We start from the raw sequence: 25,522 nt of genomic DNA, 5'->3' as shown, positions 1-25,522 counted from the left end.
TCAATTGTTTTATATGGACTATGTTCTGCTGGAATGCATTTGAATCTCTCATATAACTACAATTGTCAACATCTTTCATATACCTACATACATAACGTTTCAAAATAAAAGTTTACATTCATACTATTTTCTATTTGTACACAATGTCTGTGTCTCCATGTACAATATGGATCTCCTAACTCAACATTAAAAATATTTGGCAATATTTTTTTCCAATAATGATGTTTGCCAGGCTAACCAGCGTCCAGTTTTCAACAGCTGTTCCTTCTCTTAGGACAGCAATATTAAGTGAAAGGAGAGAAGGCTTGATATCACTATCCTAAGATAGGGAAAAACTATTGAAAATATTATTTAAAGAGGAGAAAGCATGGACTACTTTAAAGGCATATAATCTGAGCCATTTGAAGGACTGGTGAAATCAGGCTGTACCAGGAGCTGGTTAGCCCAGCAAACATCGTTACTGTCAAATATTTTTAATGTTGAGTTGGGAGATTCACATTGTACATGGAGACCCAGACAATATGTGCAAACAGAAAGTGATATGAATGGAAACTTTTATTTTGAAATGTTGTATATAGAACTATGAAAGACGTTGATAATTGCAGTTATCAGAGAAATTTGATACATTTATGGAGCATATTTTGAAGAACAGTACATTATTTGTGTTTAATAAACCATTTGGTGCAAAGTGGTTATATTCCACTGGGAGGTTGACACCCGTATATATACGTGTGTTTTTAAGAGAGATATAGAAGGATCCCTTGAGAGATATAGAAGGATCATCAAGGAGATCAGGTTTTTTCCTCAAATTATTCCCCTTGGTTTCACCACCTTTAAGTCTATAACAACAGAAGAAATTGTATTCAAGATAGGGAAAAGGTCTTTAATTGGTTGGCTGCTAAAACAAACCAAAACTGTTAGATTTTGTTCTCAAATGCACACATCCAAGAAGGAGCAAAACAAATGCTTCTCTACTTGATCCAGCATCTTATCGTGAATCCTATCAGTATTAATTTTGAAAAAATGCAGACACAGTCTTTGTTCCAACCAAGGAGGGGATTGTAGAGGGGACTTCTGAAACAGCATGTTCGGGGCTAGGCAGCATTATCAAGCAGGAGGTCGGCAACAAACAGTGTCCCTTGTCTTCCTGACGATTGCTGTCCTCTGTTTGTGTTCCATGAGATCGCAAGGTTGGATACGGATGGCTTATTTAGCAACATTGAATCGGTCCATCAGATATCAGCCAAACTGCTGTCATTGTTGGAAGAAGCAACAACAGACGTGGAGCCAGCCATGCAAGTAATCGGTATGTTTGCTGTCTTCTTTGAGCTCTGCAAAGCTGTACAGAATAACGAGAGTGCAATAAAACTCTCGTTTCCCATCCCCAGCCCACACCTTTCCGCCCAAGCTGCCTCAGTGGTAAAACATCTGCTTTTCGCGCAGAAGTTCCCAGGCTCAATGCCCAGCATCTCCAGGTAAAATGGACCAGGCAGAGATGATGTGAATAACCTCTGCCTGAGACCATGGACAGCCCCCACTGTCAATCAAATTAGACAGTACTGAGTTGAATAGACCAAGAAAATTAAGCAGCTTTGTAGGTTCAACAAAAGTGTTATGATTCCTCCCTATTGGCAGCATGGAAAAAGTATTGGTTAGCCATAGACCAAATAGGAGCTGCCCTAGATTGCTATCAGATTTCTAGTGCACTCCTATGAAAATTGCTCTATTCTAAGCCTGTTGATTTCAGTGGTCTTAGACTGAAGCAACTTTGCCTAGAAATGCATAGCTAAGAGCAGCAGAACCATGTTTGATTCCCGCTCCCACACATGAGCAACAGACTCTTATCTGGTGAAATGGATTTGTTTCCCCCCTCCTACACACGGTGCATGCGGGGTGACCTTGGGTAAGTCACTGTTCTTTCAGAACTCTCTCAGCTCCACTTACCTTTGTTGAGGGGAGAGGAAGGGAAGGAGTATGTAAGCCACTTTGAGACTCCTTACAAGAGAGAATGTTGGGGTATAAATTCAAAGTCCTCCTCTTCCTCCTCCTCTTCTTGTCTTCAGTCAAATGCTGTTGCAAGTATTTCTAATAAAATGGGCCAGTGAGAGAGAAAAAGAGAGCTGGATAATGTTAACATATTTTTTTCTTTGTGATTTACAAAATGTGTAGGTTGATTTTCATAAAAGATCAAATTGATCAAAAGAAATCCAAAACAATAGCGATATAAAGGTAAAAGTAGACCCTAGGTAAGCACTGGGCCATTACTTACCCATGGGGTGATGTCACAACATGACGTTTACGGGGCAGAATGTAGGAGATAAGAAAAAAAGTTAAATCTTAGTGGACTACCGATAAACAGCCCTTTGAATTCTTGCTGAAAATTCAGTTCATATTCAGCTACAGATATGCTCACTCAAACTTTTTGTTTCCTGGAATATGTTAGGCTTTTCCCTCAGGCATTTTGTTTGTTCTTTTGAACTGATGTTTTTAAAGCCCACATGAGACAGTGAAAAATTTAGAAATTCATATTTAACTATTAAAAGGTACATGAGGAGGATTTAATTTTTTTAAAAAAAAGATGCACCTGCCATAAACTGAGGATGGTCAAAAACAAAATGCCCTTTCTTAGGATTGATTCACATGTTTTTGGGCATCCTTGGGTGACTTAGTAGGATCAGGTGGAGAGCTGTATGTGTGAACTAGCTGACACAAATCCTTATCAAATACAGAATTTTCATCATGCCACTCTCTGATGATATACTTTTTCACAAGTTAAGCTTCTGCCTTGAGTCACCATGGGTTGATTCAAGCATGCACATTTGTTGCTTGAAGACTGAAACATCAAGGAATGATTTGCATGGATGAAAAAGCTCATACAGATATATCTCAGTTAAGCCTTCCATATAAGCCTTACACACTTTTTCATGGTGGCAGTTCACATGTTGATTTGTTAGTCCTCAAAGCCTTATGAAGATTGTCTGGCAACCTTATGAAACCAGGGGTGGTCTTAACCAGTGGCAAGAGGGCAACTGGCATTTGGGGGGCATTTGGGGGAGTATCCAGCTCGGCGACAGAGGGCTGCTCATGTCTGCCCGGTCCGGGGCTCAGGCAGCTGACTCACCAGTGGAGGCAGCATCTCACATCTTCCTCATCTGAGGTTTGGACAACAGGTGGCAGCAGCAGCAGCAGCAGCAACTCCCACCTCATATGGGATAATAGCACCCCTTACATGGATCTCAGTGGTAGGAGAAAGGCACAGAAAGAGATGGTTGTGATTTTGGGACCCCTTCCTGGACAGGTCCCTCCCAGGGCCCCAGAATCTCTAAGGCTGCCCTTGTATGAATCAAAATGCTGCACTAAATGGTCTGAGCCAGCAAGGCCTTTTCTTTTGGTGTAGTGGTTAGTAGCAGGTGGACTCTAATCTAGTGAACAAAGTTTGTTTCCCTGTTCCTACACATGAAGCCTGCTGGGTGACCTGAAGCCTGCCACAGCACTCTCAGAACTTTCTCAGCCCCACCTACTTCCCAAGGTCCCTGTTGTGGGGAGGAGAGAGGAGGGGAAGGGAAGGAGTTTGTAAGCCGCTTTGAGATTTGTTGCAGTTGAGAAAAGTGGGGGTATAAATCCAAATTCTTCTTATCTTCTTCTTCTTAAGAGCAGACCAGGACTCCCCTCCCCCAGTCACGTTAGCAATAACCCCCCCCCCTGCAAATGTGATGTCCAATGCAGCAATAAAAGACAAGATAGGTGTGTCACTCACAGGAGAGAGGAAGGAAAGGGAGAAGGAGAAGGCAACATGATTCTGATTCTCCACTTCAGATAGGATTTGAATGTCTGCTTAAGGTGCATATGTCCCATAAATAGCAATGTACAACCACCCTAGATGCCATTATTGGACTTGATTTCCTGCTTGCACTTTTAACAGGGGGAGTATTCTTGCAGATTAAAGACTTGCTGGAAGACACATATAAGATCTACTGTTACCACCATGACGACGCCCACATCCTGCTGGATTCCTATGAAAAGGACGAAGAGCTGAAGCATTGTTTAAGAGACTGCATACAATCTTTAAAGTGAGTTCTTGCCCAGTGACTGGTACCGCTTGTTGCCCGGCATGAGAGGGTTTAAATGGATGTAAATGAAATTCCTCTTATAAACCCTGAGGTTTATGTGGTCTTCTGGGAGCTCAGGCTTATAATGCTTTCCTGGAACTGTGAATATATTTCTCTCTTATTAAGGAAGACTGAAAATGGAAAATATATCCAACTTGGCACCAAAGCAGCTTTCCTGGAGAGGTTGCTTTAGGGATGCTGCATCTTAAAACCAAAGTAGGACATCTTTTTATTGCAAGGAGTGTGTCTAATTTGAATGATCATCATAATAAAATCCTCCCCTCTCCATTAAGTAAAGCTGTTCTTAAATTTATTGGGCCTTTTTACCAAGCTTGATTTTATGACGGTCCTTTGCTGTTACGTACTGCTCTCTCAGGAAGCTATAAGATCAGATGCATCGGTAGCTTTCTGACTTCTGTACATAGCCCTAGTGAATCTGGAGCATCTGCAAAGAAATCTCATTTGTAAGGAAAATTCTGGTAGTGTGAATTATTATCCTGGTAGTGGTCTGAGAGAGCAGTGGATTGAGTGTTTGGAATTGGTGTTTGGATTGGTGTTTGGAATATGCTGCCATAGGAGGTGGTGATGGTCACTCACCTGGATAGCTTTAAAAGGGGCTTGGACAGATTTATGAACGAGAAGTCGATCTCTGGCTACCAATCTTGATCCTTCTTAATCTGAGGTCGCAAATGCCTTAGCAGACCAGGTGCTCGGGAGCAGCAGCAGCAGCAGCAGAAGGCCATTGCTTTCACCTCCTGCATGTGAGCTCCCAAAGGCACCTGGTGGGCCACTGCGAGTAGCAGACTGCTGGACTAGATGGACACTGGTTGGATCCAGCAGGCTCTTTCTTATGTTCTTATGAGTATTGAGTGTGCCAGGCAATCACCACATTTCCTAGCCTACTTGAACCAGGTTCAGAGGGATCTATATCCATATAAGCCTTTTTGGCAATCCCCTCTGTAAGTCTCTTGCCCTGAAAACCCTACTGGGTTGCCTTAAGTCACCTGTGACTTGACAGCACTTTACCCCCACACAAGTCTTGTTAAAGTTATGCAATTAATATTTCCTTCTTGGGGAAAGCAAATCTGGCTGGGTCACGTACCCTAATTACTTTCTAGCCAGATGATTGTAATTAACTCTGTCTTCGAAAAGTTTCCAGAAATGTCAGTGGGTTCAAAATGTGACTGCCCACCTGTTGACGGGGCCAGTTGCTGTACCAGTCTTCTTTCAGCATTGCTGGCTCCTATTTTAAGATCATAAGAACTAGCCTGCTGGATCAGGCCAGAGTCCATCTAGTCCACTGCTACTCGCAGTGGCCCACCAGGTGCCTTTGGGAGCTCACATGCAGGACGTGAAAGCAATGGCCTTCTGCTGCTGCTGCTCCTGAGCACCTGGTCTGCTAAGGCATTTGAAACCTCAGATCAAAGAGGATCAAGATTGGTAGCCATAGATCGACTTCTCCTCCATAAATCTGTCCAAGCCCCTTTTAAAGCTATCCAGGTTAGCGGCCATCACCACCTCCTGTGGCAGCATATTCCAAACACCAATCACACGTTGCGTGAAGAAGCGTTTCCTTTTATTAGTCCTAGTTCTTCCCCCTAGCATTTTCAATGAATGCCCCCTGGTTCTAGTATTGTGAGAAAGAGAGAAAAATTTCTCTCTGTCAACATTTTCTACCCCATGCATAATTTTGTAGACTTCAATCATATCCCCCCTCAGACGTCTCCTCTCCAAACTAAAGAGTCCCAAACGCTGCAGCCTCTCCTCATAGGGAAGGTGCTCCATTTTGTTTTTCGGGGTCCAGTTCAAAATGCAGGTTATGACATTTAGTGCTCTAAACTTCAAGAACTGCCTTCTCCAATAAGAATCTATCCACTTACAGCAGTTTCCTGCTTCATAGTGTTTCAGCTTTGTGAGTGAGTGAACATATAAGATGGATCCTTCCAGTGGTGAGATCCAAAAATTTTAGTAACAGGTTCCCATGGTGGTGGGATTCAAACAGTGGGGTAGCGCCAATGGGGCTGGGCGGGGCATGACGGGGGCATGGCCGGGCATTCCGGGGGCGGGGCATTAATCATTTCTCTGTTACTGTAAAAAACTCTTTCTGCAAAAAAAAAGTTCCTAATTTCCAGCTGGTATCTTTCTGTCCATAATTTAAACTCATTATAGCAAGTCCTATCGTCTACTGCCAACAGAAAACAACTACTTCTCCTCTAACTGACTGCCTGTCAAATACTTAAGACTTTCAAATACTTAATTTTGTTTCGAGAAATCAAAAGAAGGATACTTTCCTTAAACAAAGAACTTTACCATATTTCTAAAACATGCTTTTAAAACAGCCCAACAGGGAGAATTATCCCGTTTTCTACCTTCGCTAACCAACCACATAGGAAACAACAGGACTTTATGATTTTTGGACCTAATGGGATTTCTAACGGAAAAGCGGACCCAATTAGTAACCCCCTCTCGGCACACACAAATAATTAGTAACCCACTCTTGGGAACTGGTGAGAACCTGCTGGATCCCACCTCTGGATCCTTCTCAGTGGCAGCATAAGGCCTTTGGAAATCTCCCAGAATGCATGTCTGACCTCTTATTTCAGAGTTTTACCATTAGGGTTGCTAACTATCCAGATGAAAAAAATATAAATATTGTTCTTTTAACTGAGGCTCAAATACATAAATATGGGCCGTAAAAGGTTTTCATTGCATAAAGCTAAATAATATCCCCTGGAAGGCGAAACCAGTGAAAGATATAAAGGGACAGTTCATTTTTTCTTCAGGTTATTGGCACTCCTATTTAAATCACAATTTTATGCATGTATTAACCAGATACAATTGTTGGGCTTAGATCACAGTAACTCTGCATGAATTACACCATCAGAAGTTTAGTTAGTTTGAAAAAGTCTCTTTTGTCACCTTCTGAAGCATTTCAGGAGGTAAAGAGCACTATCTGGAACATAGCATACATGTCTGTCTGTCTGTCTGTCTGTCTGTCTATGAAGGCACAGGACAATTTTTTCCAGGCAATTGGGAATTCTAGCTGGAGTTATTTTATGAAGATTTTGTTCTGTTTTTGATTATAGTCCCTGGCTATTGTAACTGGACTTTTAAATGCTATTTGTCAGTTGGGTGTTTGTGACTGTTTTGCATTTTATGGTTCCATTGAATCTTATTGATATAGTGTTTATTTTAATTGATTTATTGTAAACTGCCATAGTAACTCCAACTGAAAGACAGGCTATCAATCTGTAAAATAAACAAATAAACGAATAATGTGTTTTCTTTGGAGAATGCTAACACCTCTGCTTTTTATTCTTTGCAGAAAGATATATGAAGAAAGGTACGTACCACATCTCTTTTAAAAATGGAAAACAAAATATCAAATGTTATCATATTTTGTAGCCCATTTGATCTTGTCGGATCTCAGAAGCTGAGCAGGATCAGCCCTGGTTAGTACTTAGATGGGAGACGACAAAGGAATACCAGAGTCGCTACACAGAGGCAGTCAATTTCAAACCAATTTCTGAACACAGAGATGCCAGCCTGCAGGTGGGACCTGGGGATTCTCCCGAATTACAACTCAGAGTTCAGTTCTTCTGGAGAAAATAGCTGCTTTGGAGGGTGGAATCTATGGCATTGTATCCCACTGAGGTCCCTATCTTCCACAGGCTCCATCTCCAGAAGCTTCCTAACTTGGATCTGGCAACCCTACTCTTCAAACACCATGAAAATGTTCAGCTGCCCACCTCCACCCATGAAGCCTCTGTTAAAGGGGCAAGGCATTTTTCTCCAGGTTTTTGGCATCCTAGGTTACATGGTTGGTTCTGATTCCACTCCAGGATAAAGTTAAGCAGGACTATGGAGCATTACCATCAGCCCCTTCCAGTATGGCCAATTGGCCATGCTGGCAGGGTCTGATGGGAATTGTAGTCCATAACATCTGGAGTGCCAAAGGTTAGCCACCACTGTCCTAGGGGGTTGTGCCTTTGTAATAGGATGAGTTCTAGAGAGAATTTTTCTTTGGGATACCTAGAGACCCTGATCCATCAGAGCATAGGTGCCAAACTTGCAGCCCTCCAGATGTTATGGACTACAGTTCCCATCATCCCCTGCCAGCATGATGCTGGCAGGGGATGATGGGAACTGTAGTCCATAACATCTGGAGGGCCACGAGTTTGACAACTGTGCATCAGAGCAAAAATACTGGAGGAGAATCTATCAAAGGTCATGACATTTTGAGTTAAATTGATGTATGAGAAACTCAAGTAATATTGAAGTGCTGGGCTTTCGTATGAATAAGAGATAGAGACCTTGCGGGTGTGTAGCAGCATAGATACATCAGAACTGCTTACTCCGCATTTCCACAAATTAATATGCACTTATCACCTTCAAAAATAGATGCCATAAACTTGGAATGGTACACAGAATACAAATTGGTCAATAATTCATAAGCAATTACTTCTCACAGGCCAGTTTATAGGTGCGCCTGTGGTGACTGAAGAAGAGTTGCATGTCACCTTCCACCATGCAAGGTCTCAGCACAATAACGGCCCCTGTTCTTTGAAATCCTAATGAGGATTTCAGGCTGGTAGGTGCCTGCTTAGGAAAAACCTTTCTACCAGACATTTCAGCATCATAGTGACCCTCTCTCTAAACCCTATGCTGAGCACAGAACTTGTAGCAAAGACAGTCTGCAGCTGATTAGCAGAATAAATACCACCGTGAGATCCGGAGAAAAATTTTGACAGTCACAAAAATCTGTGTGGCTACAATAAAAACAGAATTCTCTTGAGGGAATAGTTTTGCATTTTGGTATAAACAGGGACTGTGCTTTATTATGAAGAGGCATCCCTCGGAAACTGGCAGGAGTCACCAAGCCCGAACCAGCTTAGCTTCCGAGATCAGATGAGATTGGGCGTGTTCAAGGTGGTACGGCCGTAGGCAGCTGTCAAGACATATTGCCTGGATAATGCTGTGGCCAGTTTCAGAAAAATGCTAAACATAGCATTTAGCTAACCAGGTGACTGATAGGGAATATACATCTATATAAAATCTCTAGAAATTAATTCTGTTGCTGCCTGTCAGAAGAGTTTTAGTCTGTCTCCATCTACAGGGGAGTTAACAGCTTATGGTAGAAGCAGAGGTGGGATCCAGCAGGTTCTCACAAGTTCCCGAGAGTAGGCTACTAATTATTTGTGTGTACCGAGAGGGGGTTACTAATTGGTGATTTTGCCACATGATTTTTGCTTTAGTTACACCCTCCTCTCAGCAGTAGCACACAGAACTTGAAGCAGTCTTGCAGGAGGTGCACCGGCATGCATGGTAGCCCATGCATGCTCTGCTGCATTTAGTTTCCCGCCTAAGGACCGGAAGCGCCAGTGGCTTTCGCTGCCCCTGCCAAAGCCCCGCTCCAGGAATGCCCCGCCCCCCAGAATGCTCCAAACCATCGCCTCTGTCGTGGTCTCCCTCGGCTCCCAGCCCCATTGGCGCTACGCCACAGTTGAATCCCACCACCATGGGAACCTGTTACTAAAATTTTTGGATCCCACCACTGCTCGGAGGGGAGAGTTGTCCAAGACCAGACTGCTGAAAGGGGTCTTGTTTTGTCTGTTCAGTGGGTGCCAACCTTTTTGGTATGGTGATCCAAAGTTCAAATTAACTTCAGTGTAGTGATCCAGTTTAAAAAAAAAACAGAACACACTTGAATCCATAAGACTGCAGAAGTCTACCACATACGTTCACAAGCTTCATGCACCCACTTTTGTGTCAGTCTGGAAGCACTTTTCTATATTGTATTCTACCCTCCTGCCACGTTGATGTGAGAATGCATGACTGGTTTCTCCCCCCTGCGTAAAATAACCTCCTTGCATGCAGAAAGCTAGATGTCGGGATGTTCTAGGCCTCTCTTGCTCCCTGACACATTAAAGGGCTACTATGCACTTAAATTGGTGTGAGAGAGTAACTAGCCAAAGTTCATCCAATGAACTCTATAGCTGACTAGGGGTTATAATCTGGATCTCTATCCACTATATCAAGTGGGACTTGCAGCTGAAGACTGTGCTTTTGCTGTGCAATCCTAGGCTCGGCTGACCAGACGTCCCGCTTTTGGCGGGACAGTCCCGCCTTTAAACAATTTGTCCCGTGTCCCGTGGGTTCTTCAAATTGTCTCGATTTTTGGGAGGCTGCCGCACTGCCTTCTGGGGCTTGCCGTTTCCCGCCCCGTCACAGGCATGCGCGCGGCCACCTACCTCCCCCCCCCCGTCCCAGTTTACAAAGGTGACCATCTGGTCACCTTATCCTAGGCAGAGTTACACTCTTCTAAATCAGCCAAAGTCAGTGGGCCTAGAAGGATATAATAATGTTTAGGACTGCACTTCTAATAGCGTAATGGAAGGGTGCCAACTTCTATGTGTTTGTATGTAGATAAAAGTGTGGGTAAGTGCATAGAGAGCCATATAAAGAGAGGAAGGATGGGGAGTAAAAATGGATGGACACATGAATTTACTGATTTCTGTGCATTTACTGGTTTCTGTGAACAAACAATATTTGTCTTACTTTTATCCCTTGCCTTCCTTCAAACAGCTCACTGAATCTGAATGGGCTGAGATGCACAGGGGTTTGCAGCTGTGTTGACTTTTGTGTGTGAGAGTTGTGTGCGTGGTGTTTTCTGGCTATGAGTCCATTCTGCTGCTTGCCATCTGCAGTGGGAGTAGATAGTTACTGTTAGAGCTACGCCAACTCCAGCAATTTGAACAAAAAGGAACAGCCATGATTTGCAAAGAGACTATTGTAGCTACATACAGCCCCAGAATTTTGACAAAATTCATGAGGAAATTGTGTGGCTGGAGAAGCGTCACGAATGAATGATCAGCTTAATTTACTGCACCATGGATGTCACAAGTTGTTTCACATCTGTTTTGACTGACATGGCGAGGCCTCTCTGTCTCTTAGGGGCTACAGGGTTATGCTGAAAGATGTGTGTTAAGATAGTGACCACTTTAAGGAGAAGAGTTATCGTGGGGTAATCTGACTGGGCAGAATTAGATGGGTTGAACTTGGTAGCACTGGCGCCCTTGGGAGTCATTATCTGCTAGCCAGACTGCTATCTATCAAACCATATTGCTAAACTGCGTCATGCAGATATGCAAGCAGAGAGCTGTTTATCATTAAACAGGTATCCAAAGAGTAATTGCAGAACAAAATCTCCTCACCCCGTTCATGAAGCTGCTTTTAAAGATATGCATTTCGGGGTGGGGGGGGGGTGGGGGGGGTGGAGTGTGGAGGGATGAGGTTCATGGAACAATTTTTTTTTTAGAATTCAGGGTGCTCTATAGATGAAGGGAGAGAAATAAGGTTACTATACCCCCCCCCCCCAAAAGACAATGTTTTGGTATCTAGGGAGGATCCAAAATTGAGACCAAAGGACAGAGTCCACAGAAAGCACACTGCCCATATAATTTGTACAGCTGCATTTGTTTAAAAGCTCCGCCCCCATACCTTCAAGCAATACTGTTCAGATAGGATATCAAGCCTTTATGCATGTCAGCAGTAAAACTGTCAGATTCTTTGGCTCATTCCGCACATGCAGAATAATGCACTTCCAAACTGCTTTCAGTGCTCTTTGAAGCTGTGCAGAATGGCAAAATCCACTTGCAAACAGTTGTGAAAGTGGTTTGAAAACGCATTATTTTGCGTGTGCGGAAGGGGCCTTAGTGTCTGTGATATTCAGGTTCAAATCCCCACTCTGACATTAATGTGGTTCATTTCTTGTCTGTCATATTTACTCACAGAATTTTTGTGAAAACAAATGTGCCCAATACTGAGAGTTTGGTCTACCAAGATCAGTATTGTTTAGTCTGACAATACTGCTCTACAGTCCAGGGTTCCAAGCAGAGGGTTTTTACAATACCTTCTACTGGGAGATGCTAGGGACCTACTGCATGCAAAGAAGGTACTCTAGTGCTGATCCGAGGCCCCTCCGTGTTTTTTTTTTGGCTTTGAGGGGGTTTTGCTGCTACTTTTATTACTGCTGTGCAATGGTCAATGTTTTTAGTCATTGTATTATTTTATGCTGCTTTTATTGATACAGCTATTTTAGACTATTGTTAAGCTCTGTGTATTTTAACCTTGTAAACTATCCTGAATATCAATGTATTGTCGAGGCTTTCACAGCCAGAATCACTGGGGTGTTGTGTGGTTTCCGGGCTGTATGACAGTGTTCTGGTAGCATTCTGAGTATTCTTTGGAAAATCAAGTGTGGCAGAATGGTTTCAAATAAATATATTGGACTGAACTACCCATAACAACAAAAGGCGAGAGGCATTAATTGCACAGCTCATAAAATATAAGTGTAATGCATTAACCAGCAAAGGAATACACCAGCCTTTATAGTGACCCTTCAGACTGGTTGAGTAATCTTCTAAAACTCACATCCTTTCACCAACCAAACTGGTGAGTACTGGGAATCACTTTATTTATTTGGATTTCTAGTGAGAGATACGATGACAAGGAAATGAAGTCCTCCTTGACTTCATTTTCAGGAACTATGTTTGCTTAGCACATTTTTTTTGTTTAAATGGCAGGGGGAAACCAAACCTACTAGACATGGGATCTCTGATGATCAAACCGATACAGCGTGTGATGAAGTATCCTTTGTTACTATGTGAGCTTTTGAATTCAACACCCATGTCCCACCCAGACCACAAAACTCTGCAAGAGGCACTGCAAGCTGTGAAAGGGATGAATATGAACATCAATGAACTTAAAAGAAGGAAGGACTTAGGTAAGAGAGAAGCAAGGGAGTATTTTTCTGCTTCAAGTGATGTGGATGCAGCGCAGTTTGGAGCATAGAAGGTGGAACCAACACAGGCTGGTCCAAAAACAGGAATGCGTTGCAAGCTCTCCTCTTCTCACGGGATCCAATTCCCTCCTGTGTTTTCTGGTCTGTGGCAACTTATTGTCCACTGTGATGCCCAAATAGTTATCCAGTTCTAGTTAGCAAGAAACCTATGATGGGAAATAACCAGTTTGACCTGATTTGACCATCACAGCAAGCTCTGATTAATATGTACATGGAAGGGTGGGGAGGATCAGAGTTGTACAAGTTCTTAATAGCCAAGCTATAACCTCTGAACCAAGCCTGGGGTTACTTCCACATGGAAGTTTCCTTCTCTGTCACGGTTGTTTTGGGGGCGTTTGTACAGCATCGTCATATGGTTGTCCTGTCCACTTTGGGGTTTCCCCCCTGTTCTGTTGTGCAGAATCCCAAACTTATTTTGGTTAAATCTTTCCTGAAATATTGTAGCCAAAATGGGTATGGGAAAAGTATGGATGGGAAGGTGTATCTCCCTGCCCACATCCAGCAATATATCTGCCTGGCACCTTTCTCCCTTGTGCCTGCCATTCCCTTCCCTCAATGGTGGACATTTTGCCAATTATATTTTTATTAGTGGTAGCAAAATCTTTATACCATTGTTATACTATAGCATTATAGTGACAGCAACAGGCAATAAACACTGGTGAGACAGACGCAAGGGGCCTATTCATAGATTACAGTGAAAGCATGCACAATCCATATCCCCTGTAGTTTCGGTTGTTCTTTATTCATCTGCTGAGTAATTCTCATAATGTTCAAAGTATGTTCAGCAAGTGTGATTGGAAGGTACTCTAGTGCTGATCCAAGTCCTGGCTCCTGGTTTCATTTGTAAAACGAACTCGTGTTGGCTATTTCCCACAAGCAGGTGTACATACGTACATGCAAGTTGCAAATGTGTTCACTGTAACATGCAAACCAGGCTAAGGGGATGTGGAAGCCCCATTGCCAGTGTGCGTACCTCTGCATTCACAGCATCAATGAGACCAGAATGGGGAATGTGGAGGTAACCTTTATAGATCAGGCCTACTTTTCTCTTGCCTTTCTGGTCTGGTTGTTGCTGTTTCATTGCTCCTGCTGTACTAATTTGGGTATCAACCCACGTCAACCGGCTTTCTTGGATGCTGACATATCACGTAAGTGACACGTTTTGGAATATGCTGCCACAGGAGGTGGTGATGGCCACCAACGTGGATAGGTTTAAAAGGCACTTGGGTAGATTTATGGAGAAGTCAATCTATGGCTACCAATCTTGATCCTCCTTGATCTGAGGTTGCAAATGCCTTAGCAAACCAGGTGCTCGGGAGCAGCATCAGACCATTGCTTTCCCATCCTGCATGTGAGCTCCCAAAGGCATCTGGTGGGTCACTGCAAGTAGCAGAGTGCTGAACTAGATGGACTCTGGTCTGATACAGCAGGCTTTCTTATGTTCTTATTTTCTATGGCCAGGCATCTATTCCATGGTGCATCAACACACCATGAGGGCAAAAGTTCTAGTACTAAGTGCTAAGTTTCCATCCAATTAGAGATAAGAGGCCTGAAATTCTCAAAGTTCTTTAGGTCCTCTATTCAGTGCTTGCATTTGCTTAAGATATGTCAAACAGCAAGGCCTTTCTCTTGTTGTGTTTGAACTTTTCCCTGGCAATCTCACCGGAGATTTAGATGGCAAAAGCAAGGAAATTATTCTAGTGCATGGGATTATCCATTCTGCAATAAATAGCATCAGCAGTAGAACAGCAAACAGGAGGAGCAATTAGAGAGATGGATTTTTAAAAGCTTATATGGTTATAAAGATTTCCATCATCTCTGTTATTTCCCTGAGTGCAGAAAATAACCTCTGTGTGACTCGCCGGTCTCACGTGGCTTCATGTGAAAGTGGAGCTGGACTGGAGCCTAATAAATGCAAATTGTTAACCTTGATATTATTTGTATAATTGCAGTTCTGAAGTATAAGAAGATTGACGAAGATGAATCACTGAAAGAGAAATTTTCAAGACTGAATATTCATTCCATTAGTAAAAAGTCCAAGAGAGTCACTAGTCACCTGAAAATCTTGACCGGTGGAGAACCTCAGGTATTGAGCTGTCCAGTGTTTTACCCTGTGGCCTCTGCAGAAAGCCAGTGTGGTTTAATGATTGCTGCTTAGCATTGCAAAGTCTTGGGTTCAAGTCCAGACTCTGCTGTGAAACTTGCTGGGCGGCCTTGGGAATCTAATTCATAGAGTGGTTGTGAAGGTAAAGTAGAGAAGGGAAAACTACACAGGCTGTTTTGAACTCCTTGGATGAAGGCTGGGATAAAGAGACTCTAGGTAAACAAGAGAGCTATTTGTTCTTCTCTGAGGAAACTTAAACTCAGTGCTCCTAGAAGAATAAAAATATTTGTGTTGGTTTAAAAGGTGTTTTTTCTGCATTTTTAGTTCTATTTCAGGTTTACTGCAGACAGCATTCTGCAGTAGAAGAGAAGAAGAAGAGTTTGGATTTATAACCCCCCCCCTTTCTCTCCTATAGGAGACTCAAAGTGGCTGACAATCTCCTTCCCCTCCCCCCTCACAACAAACACCCTGTGAGGTGGGTGGGGCTGAGAGAGCTCCGGAAAGCTGTGACTAGCCCAAGGTCACCCAGCTGGCATGTGTAGGAGTGCACAGGCTAATCTGAATTCCCCAGATAAGCCTCCGCAGCTCAGGCGGCAGAGCAGGGAATCAAACCCAGTTCCTCCAGATTAGAATGCACCTGCTCTTAACCACTACACCACTGCTGCCTGTCAGTTATTATCATACCAACCTGTTGGGAGATTGAGATTCCTCATTACAATACCAGCTTGTCAAGAGACTGTGACTTCAAGGCATTGCCTTTGTGCAGAGTGGCTTTACCTCACCTGCTGTTTAGGAGGCGTTGTCCTTCTTGAAAGAGACTGTTATCCAGCCAGGAAAGTCTTGGAGTCCAGACAGATGTCCCCGCATCCACTTAGCTATATCATGGAAGGGGTTTAAATACCCGGATAATTTACCGTCTGACCTGCATAATACAGACTGGCTATAAGTAGGACATACATTGAGGACTCTTGTGATTTAGGTTGACAGGTCTTCCTGTGTTGTGTTGTTTGTGCTTTGCATTTCGTTCACTTTGTGCACTTTGGGTATTATTAAAACACTTGACACTTTATGTATGTATGGCTGATAATGTTACTAGCTTAGATATGGTGGTTTCCATTGTGCTTTGCACCTTTAAGGTAGGTTAGGATTTTTCTTGAATTGGTTTCCTCCCCCTGCCCCCGCCCAATCCTAACATCTCCTTTTTCTACTGGAAGACATTAAAAAAAAAAGGGATTGGTGTATTACTATAGCAATTTGTTGCAGCAATATACTAGTTTTTTCCGAAGTATCTAGTCCTTTTCTTTGTGGAATTTTACAAGTGACATGTTAAGACTAAATCTTTTCCTTTATAACTCTGTAATAGAAAGGGATAGAGACTTTTTTTTAAAGTTAAAGCTTGTAACAAGTATATTATGTCAATAGGTTCTTGAACAATTATAGCACTCTACCAATTCCATTTTTTTAAACAAAACCCCAGTGTGAGGGAGTACTGGGGAGCATGGGGAGTGAGGCAAAGAAATTGGTGCTAATATGAGGAGGACCTGCAAGAATGCATACCTTCCCATCCACTTAGCATCCAAATGGGGCTGGCTTGTCTATATCACTTAGGCAAATACCTATGATAAGAGAGGTGAAGTGTGCCAAAACCCTAATCCTGTAAGTTCAAGTGCCAGTTTGAACTAAGTCTTCCCTGGTTTAATGCAACACTCTTCCCACATGGGAAGACCAGAGAGAGGAGGGCAGCAGGAACGGCACTCACTGTTTTTGTGTCAGGGAAATCTGAATTCTCTGTATGGGTAGCTTCTCAAGCTCATATAGGCTGTAAAGGAACTGATTGGTTTTTATGAAGCAGGTACTTCATCTGCCACATTTCTTGTTCTGCAGTTTCTTTGTGTCAAATCAGTACAAATGCAGTCGCTTTGCATTGTATCAGTATATGATCAAAATGCCCTTTTAGTGCTTCCTTTTGTGTCAAAGTCTTTTCCATAGTCCATGACTTTGACCCAAAAGGGTGCTGCTCAGTCGATTCCCTTGGAACCAGCGCTTAATTGAAATTGGGTGTGCTGCTCCCAGGTATAATAGCCGTGGCTAATATCCTTTTCTGTATGTGATTCACCCTGCTACACTTCATCAGTATTCATACGCTGATTATTAAGGGCAATGCATTTTGCCTTCTAGGCAAAGTGCTTTCAAATGTCAAAATTAATTTGACTGGCAGCCCACAATATTAAAAAAAAGATCATGTCTCCAAGTATTTCCCATCTATTGGGGAAAAGAAGAGGCATTTTGTGATTGTGTCAGGTCAAGTGTTCTTATACCGGATTCATATATAAAGACTTCAGAGGAGGTTGCTGCAGCATGGAGGTAGCTTAACACCCAAGACTCACCACTGTGCACTGAAATGGTATTTAAGTAAAGTAATAGCAGTTGCAACACTTTTCCCCCCACAAGCTTTTGTAGGCTTGTGCTAGTATTTGCAGTAGATTCATCATAAGTGGCAGTAGAGCATACAGCTTTGTTGGACCACAGAGATAGAGGTAAATGCTAGAGTATCACCAACCATGATAACATAATTTCCTGGTCATGCCAGAAGTTACATATGGCATTGGTGTGACACTGAATGCCCCTCATTTTTGTGGTATTCTTCTCACCCCACACACCCCACAGCTAAGCTGTGGAGGACAAAGGGATAACAGGAGATCTGGTCATCCTGTTTTGAGTCCATGGTCACTTTTGGAGTTTTGAGAAACAATAAGTGGTAGCACCACAAAAAGCCTGCCATGGAGGAACAATAAAAAAAATTACTGCCTAGGGTTGAGGCTGGGGGGTTGAGGCAGGGGGGTTGAGGCTGTGGAGGACATTGACATTGGTTGTCCCTGGAAGTGGCAAGTGGTAGCTCTAGGAGTCACCACAAGCTCTATGGTTTTACCGTAAGTTTGCCCACTGTTATTTCAGATTGTATGTGAAATTGGCATATTGAGGATACTGGCATTTTTTTTAAAAAAAAATTATCCCACTATTGGGTGCAATGGTGGCAGGCAATGGCAACAGTCAGTGGGAGGCCTCCCATTATAGCTAGAAGCCTGGCAACTCTGTGGCTACTGGGGGGGGGGGTGTCACAAAAATTTGGAAAGTCTAAGCCAGGGGTGTCCAACTCTGGAGCTTCAGATGTTCATGGACTACAATTCCCATCAGCCCCTACTAGCATGGCCAATTGGTCTCCTGTTGGTTGCTGGAGATCCTGGGGTCTTTTGAATCACACCTCCAACGAGATGGAGGAAAGCCAAGACTGACTCTTTCCTTTGGGGAAAATAAAATGGACACCAGGAAATACCTCTGCAGGGAGCACCAGTGCCCTGCTGGGGATAACCATCATAGACACAATCCTAAGAATGTTTCCATGCTAGTTCCGTGAAGATAAGTGGGAACCACAGCTGGCTAAAGCAGTCCTTGTATCTGGACCATGGAGGGTGGGACTACTGAAGCACCATTCCCAGGTTCCCAAATGAGAGCTGATGGGATGAGCCGTATCACTCTCCATGCCCTCACCAAATGTTTAATACGTTTTAAAAATTCAGATTAGAACCCACCTCCCCTGCAGTGCTCAGAATCCTGATGCCAGCTGCAATGACAGACGCTTCACTATGAATGGGAATTGTTTTTCTTCCTCTCAGTAAGACATTTCCGTTTCGGAGCTTCTTTTTGTGAACACTGCTCAGGCTTGAATATTGAAGAAGCATTTGGGGAAAACAACAGCAGCAGCAGTGGGTTTTTGTGTGTGTGTGTGAATGAAGGAACGTCTTTCCTCCTAATAATTAAAGATTCAGAGTGCTTATAGTGTCCCAAACTCTGACATCTACAGTATTTCTGTCCCTGTAAGAAGAGGCAACCAGGTTTGACATTTCCAAGGTCATCCTTTTTTTGGCACAAAGAAAACTGAAAAGTTAAAAAAAACAGTCTTCCCCTTGAACAAATCAAAAAGAGTGCAGGCCTAACGCTGAAATTATAGGAATTGGATCCTATTCTGCAGATGTTCAGTAATGACCAAGGGTAGTGGCGTACAGCCCGCAGGGACAGGCAGGGTGAAATGACTCCGGGCACAATGGCTCGGAAGAGCTGGGTCGGCATGAGGGAGGCACCTAAAGACAGAGCTGGCCTGCTGCCAGAAGCCAGCTTGCTGCTGCGGCACCCTGCTGCTGCGGCACCCTTCCGAGCTGCCTCCTTTCCTCCCTAGGCCCTTTGGGGTGGGGCTTGAGGGCTCTGCCGGCCTACTGCCGCTGCAGTGCCTGTCTGAACCGCCCCAAGCCCCGCCCCCCAAGCGCAGGGGGCAGGGGTCTCCCAGAACAGGTGTTGTCCCCTGGCGCCTTTTCCCCCTGATATGCCTCTGACCAAGAGCACCAATCAATATATGGCATAAAAAGATATATTGCCTTGGCATTGTCAACCTCCAGTGGTGCCTGGAGATCTCTCAGAGTCACAGCTGATCTCCAGATTACAGAAGTCAGTTACCCTGAAGAAAACAGCTGCCTCGGGAGATGGACTTCATGGCATGACACTCTGCTGAGGTCCACCCTGAAAGTCCAGGAATGTTCCAGCTTCAAGCAGGCAACTCTGCATTGCCTGTATTTGTTTTATTCAAGGCTGTGAGAATGTACTACACTTGGAAGTAGCCCAACAGGCTCAGCCAACCAGGTGCCTCTGAAACTTGGGGGTTATAGTAGCCTACTTTGTAAAGCTGCTAAAAACATTTTGTTGGTAGTGTATGTGAAGTACTTTGAAAGGAAAAAAGCTATATAAAATCTAAGTAGTATTAGTATTCTTTGAGTGATGAAAAATTCAGTGTGTGTGTTTGTTTATGTGTAGTACTTTCTTGGGTTGGATTCCTTTGGAGAAGGGAACATTGGAACCTCATGCCATTTTTTGTAATATTTCCTTTATTCACAATACAATAGTTAGTTCTCTAAAAGCAAATATTGGTCTTTTATCCTAACAAGATGGTTCCCTTTTTTTAAAAAAAAAGGTAAAAGATGAAATTTTTAACAAGGAAGAGAAAATGTTTAGAAGCTTAGAAAAGACTGTGAAACTCTGCGTGAAGAATATTTCATTGTCTTCACAACATCTGGAGGTGAGTCAGTTCTTTGGTTCCATTTGCTACAGCAAAAATGTGTTCATCCAAATGAGAAGGAAACATCTGGGCTGAATCTTGGTCTGAGGCTTTTGGGTGGGATATTTGTAAGTTATAGAATCATAGAGTTGGAAGAGACCACAAGGGCCATCCAGTCCAATCCCGTGCAATGCAGGAACACACCATCAAAACGCTGATGGCCATCCATGCTTTCTTTAAAAACCTCCAAAGGAGGAGACTCCACCAGCCACCGAAGCAGCATATACTACTACCAAACAGCCCTTACCATCAAGAAGTGCTTCCTAATGTTTATGTGCTCTCCACTTCCAAGTAAAAACACATAACTTGTACAGCTTCATCCTATACCTGGCTACTTGGAAGTAGCTGTTGGAGGGGCTGACTCCTAAGAAAATATGCACAGAGCTGCAAGCTATGCTATTTCTCTAAAAATACAAACATTTAAGATTTTAAGCCAACGGAGTGGGATGTGGTGGTCAGCATGCATCTGGGAGACTTTTGCAACTTTACATGGGGTTGCCATCTCCAGGCAGGTGATTCCTGGACATTTGGAGGTGTTTTTTGGGGGGGAGGGAGCTCAGTAGGGATGCTATAGAATTTGCCCCAACCAGCTGCCATTTCTTTCCAGAGAGCAGATCTCCGTAGTCTGGAGATCAGATGTAATTCTGAAAAAAACTCCTGATCCCACCTGATGTTTGGTGACTATTGTTGCCAACATGGGCTTGGGAAATTCCTGGAGATTTGGGAGAAGCATCTATCTGTTAAAATGGGACACAGGAACACCTCTATGAAGAAGCCGGCGGTGGAGTGGTCTTGCTAGTTTAGGGATTATCACTTCTAGCAGACTGAACCACAGTGCCGCAAGTCAGGGGAGTTTTTCAAATCCCCTTCCTTTTCTACCTAAAGCTGCAGCTGAGAAATCATGCGCTGGTTGTAACCTCAGTATGACTCCTGGCAAATGGGTTTCTTAAAAGAAAGGAGCTTGAATTGAAGGCCTGGTATAGGGACCTGCAACAGAATAAAGCGATGGAGCCTTGACTGCAATGCAATCCTTGCAGGTGCAAATGGGAATTGGCAAAGCAAAATCCCTGCAGACAAAACATGGAAGCTTAATATAGCTTCCTGCTGGACAGTGGGCTACGTTCAGGGAGCTTCATGGGGAGTTTGCAAGCTGATATGAAGCAGTCTGTTCTCCCATTTCCTTTTTCCTGCTAGTGAAGTAGGCTTCTAGCTTGCTTACTGTGGATCTCATTCATTGAAATATATGCCAGTAAACTGGATAAAAAAATAGAAGACATTTAATTGGCAGGGGATAAGCAACATGTGTAGCAGCTCTTTTCCTTAAATGTGTGCCGTTCCTGAGTACGCTTGCACAAATTAGCAGGTGTTTTGTCACATTTTTCTTACAATTCACTTTTTGTCTCTATCCAATTCATTGCTTTCAGGAGTCAACGCATCTAGTTGTTCAGAATGCAAGTGACCTTCAAGATATTCTGCTTGAGAGAGAGGACTTTGGCTCTTTGAACACATCAAGGAATGCTGAAAACCCCTATGGCAGATTTGTGAGTTCTTTAAATCTACAACTTTGCAAGGGCAGAGAGTTTGCAAATGCTGTGCTCAGTTGTGTCTGGATCAAGTCCGACAACAAATCCAGCAGAGAGAAAATAATTGGCTTTTTAAAGTAAAGTTTCCAGGAGTCCAGATTTATTGCACATCAAACACCCTCACTTTCATAACTGCAAGGACAGAACTTAAGGATCACCTGACATACCTGTCATAAATTAATGTTCCAATCACATAATAGGTGGTCTGATGTTTGAAATTAATCAGATTCCTTTCCTAGAGTTTTCACAGGGACAGCTGTGTTAGTCTGTTGCAACACAGGAGTCTTGTGGTACCTTAAAACCTAACAAAGTTGTATTCCAGCATAAGTGTGCTGTGGTGTAGTGGTTAAGAATGGTGGACTCTAATCTGGAGAACTGGGTTTGATTCCTCACTCCTCCACAAGAGGGGCAGACTCTAATATCATGAACTGGTTTTTTCCCCCACTCTTACACATTTATTTATGTATTTATTTATATTTGTATCCTACCCTTTCCCAAAGGGCTCAGGGTGGGTCACAACATAAACACTTAACAATCAATCATGAAGCCTGCCACATGATATTGGGCTAGTCACAGTTCTCTCTGAACTCTCTCAGCCCGACCTACCTCACAAAGTGTCTATTGAGGGGAGAGGAAGGGAAGGAGTTTGTAAGCCACTTTGAGACTCCTTATGGTTGAGAAAAGTGGGGTATAAATCCAAATTGTTCTTCTTCTTCTAGACTAGATCCCACTTCTTTGAGGCACCAAAAGCAGTAGGCTCTGCTTTAAGAATGCTTATGTTGAAATAAAATTTGTAGTCTTGAAGGTGCTGGAAGGCTCCTATTTGCAGAGTAGTTAACATACAACTTTACCCAACTGTAACTGCTGTTTACTGCAGAGACCAGCTAGTTTCTCAGCTGTTTTAACCATTCAACACAAAAGACCAGTGGTGTAGTGCCAAGGGGTGGGGGATGTGTGAGGCACCAGGAGCATGCTGGTGCGGGGGCATGCTGGGGACGTTCCAAAATGTGGTGGAGTGGGCAGGGGCGTGGTGGCAGCAGGCAGGGGCGCAGGGTGCACGCGTGCCCCAGGCACAGTTCCCCCTCACTCCGGCCCTGCAAAAGAACCAGAAGTTTAGTGGGGAATGTGTTAGATCAGTGCTCCACTCTATGATTCTAAAGAAATAAGCTAGCTGTATGTTTATTTTCTCATGCATACAATTTGCATTCAAGAAGAACTGTTAGTCTTGTCATTTGGTGAGGCGTCCCCTGTTTTCATTTTTCCTGCTGCACTTGTATATCAAGGCAAACCAGCTAGACAAGATGGTTTTGAGTCCTCTGTCAGTATTACAAGCCCTCTTCCCAGGACCTCAAAAGCTAATCCAAAAACGTTATGATAAACTGCTGGACTACAATGGCTACCACCAAAAGGCTGTGGGGGAAGAGATGGATCTGGCCAGAAAGGAGTACGAGGCCCTCAATGCTCAGTTGGTCGAGGAGCTTCAGAGGTTCAACGAGGCAGCAAAAAAAATTGTGACCAACTGCCTGTGGAGCTTCATCATTCTCCTAAGAGATCTGATGTCATCAGCCTTGAATGCCTGTTCCACTGGAGAATCTCCTGAGCATGTAAGTCAACTCTTGGTGCATCCACATTGAGATAATGTATTATGCTGAAATGCCTAATCTCTAAGTGATATGTGTGTTTAAAATGAGGTCAAGGTGCAGCCAACTCATGCCAACCCATCAGGGTTTTCACGCACAAGACCCATAGAGGTAGTTTCCCATTGCCTTCCTGGGATTCTTTGGTGGTCTCCGATCCAAAATACTAATCCAAGTTGACTCTGCCTACCTTCCAAGATCTAATGAGAGCAGACTAGCCTGGGCTATCCAGGTCAGGGGTCTAAGTGATATACAAGAGATGAAAAGAGATAAGCCCTTGTCCATCAGTGTACAATCTTTTCTTACAAACTTTCTGAGAATTGCGTCCAATAATTTATTCAACATACACATGGGTCTCAGGAGGATGGTCCAGTCAGATGGCAATGAAGTCAAGCCAGTCTGATTTTGTAAAGCACATGGATGAGACACCATCTGGGAACCCTCTGGAAGCTACATTGACCTTAGAGAGAGGGATAGGGTGAATGATTATGGTTGAAAGATTCTTGGTCAATCCACTCCCAATTCTGCATCTGCTTGTACCTCCTGTTGTCCTTCATTCCAGACAATTGGAGGCCTTTCTGCCCAGGTCTTGTATATCTAACGTTCGTGATTGAAACGAACATCTCTTCAGCATTTACAGAAGTCTGTTCTGTTTGAATACTGTACCTCTCCAGTAGAAGACCAATCTTGCTAATTTGTTCCATGAGAAACTTGTATGCAAACATCACATTAATACTACAATAATGCTACTATCCTTTCATGTGTGTGAATAAACCCCACTGAACTCAGTTCAACATGCGTAGCAGTGGGCTGCAGGAGCTATTATGTTTCGGGGACCTGATGGCTGATCCAGCAAAGGACATCTTCAGTCTTTCTGTGTACTTCACCTCTTCCAGTGTGCTTACAGCACTCTCTAGTGGCATTACTTTTATACTGGCTCAACTAGGTTTTGAGCCACCTAGCTGGATGTTTTTCCTCCTCTTTACTCAGCACTGTTGCTAGGTAATAGGCAATTTTCAGTGTGCATATATGAAAATAAATTAATGTATGCAACTGAACAATAGATTTTTCCCCTCTCTTTAAGAATGGCAAGGAGCTCAGTTCTTAGTTCTTGTTTCATGCACAGTGTGGGTTGAAAACAGAGAGGAAAACAACAAAAGAAATGTATGTTATGGCAAGCAAGGAGAGGATACTGAAACCCACATTTTCTCCCTGAAAACATAAGAATTCTATGAGTATATAAAAATCTAGAGGTGCCACCTGCTTTTCTCTAGAAGATCTCCTTCGCCATTAATGGCAAGGGTGCCTTCCCTTGATGAGAAAAGAATTTATGGGAAAGCGTTCCCTGCTCAGTTTCTCCCTGTCATGCAGACTTATAATGGGAAAAGATGGCAACTGCATTTTATAGTCTACCCAGTTCACTAATGGAAGTAACAAAGTAATTTTAAAGAAATCTTTGCTGATCTTTTAAAGTATTTAATATTCTTCCTCAAGGAAGCTCAGAGAAGCATATGGTTTGCCCTTACACATTTTAACCTTGGACTATGGGGTCAGTTAGGCTGAGGAAGAGTGACTGATCCAAGATCACCCAGTAAGCTTCATTGTAAGGTGGGGGATTTCAACCTGGGTCTCCAAAAGCCAATTATTACTACATGTCATTTTCTAATCTGTTGTGTGTTTTCAGCTCTCTTGTCAAGATATTGCTAAAGTTCAGCATCAGGTATTGGAGGAGGTGCATGGTCTGAATTTTGTTAAAGAAAGTAACAGCACAACTTTTCTTGAGAGGAAGCTGAGCCTTGAAAAGAAGAAACTCATCCCTCCACAGGTTTGCATTATACTTTTGACTGTGAGAAGCTGGCATAAGGAAATGTCTCCCCCGCCCCACCCCAAATGAGTGCAGTTGATTATAGGCTGTTGTGATATCTGGAAGAAGCTGAGCATGCTTAAGTTAACCATCCTATATGTGTTTACCTGTGAAGAGTCTTTTGGGTTAAATATGCATAGGACCAGGGTAAACTTCTAGTTTCATTTGGTTAAAACCAGATTGTTCTCTTTGGTTTGA

The 25,522-nt window shown here is 43.2% G+C and overlaps 1 protein-coding gene across 1 annotated transcript in view; it reads left to right on the top strand.

Annotated features, from left to right (window-relative positions):
• Positions 1–25,522, top strand: part of ARHGEF38 (Rho guanine nucleotide exchange factor 38) — a 44,043-nt gene that overhangs the window by 10,948 nt on the left and 7,573 nt on the right. The window contains exons 3-11 of the mRNA XM_048509933.1: positions 1,183–1,306; positions 3,923–4,070; positions 7,435–7,452; positions 12,695–12,894; positions 14,925–15,058; positions 20,097–20,201; positions 21,665–21,781; positions 23,107–23,427; positions 25,145–25,285. Of these exons, the coding sequence (XP_048365890.1) occupies positions 1,183–1,306; positions 3,923–4,070; positions 7,435–7,452; positions 12,695–12,894; positions 14,925–15,058; positions 20,097–20,201; positions 21,665–21,781; positions 23,107–23,427; positions 25,145–25,285 (1,308 nt within the window). The remainder of the gene's footprint in view (positions 1–1,182; positions 1,307–3,922; positions 4,071–7,434; positions 7,453–12,694; positions 12,895–14,924; positions 15,059–20,096; positions 20,202–21,664; positions 21,782–23,106; positions 23,428–25,144; positions 25,286–25,522) is intronic.

This window comes from Sphaerodactylus townsendi, linkage group LG10 (genome assembly GCF_021028975.2).
Source record: "Sphaerodactylus townsendi isolate TG3544 linkage group LG10, MPM_Stown_v2.3, whole genome shotgun sequence".
Classification (NCBI taxonomy): domain Eukaryota; kingdom Metazoa; phylum Chordata; class Lepidosauria; order Squamata; family Sphaerodactylidae; genus Sphaerodactylus; species Sphaerodactylus townsendi.
This window is presented reverse-complemented; position numbering and strand designations above follow the sequence as displayed.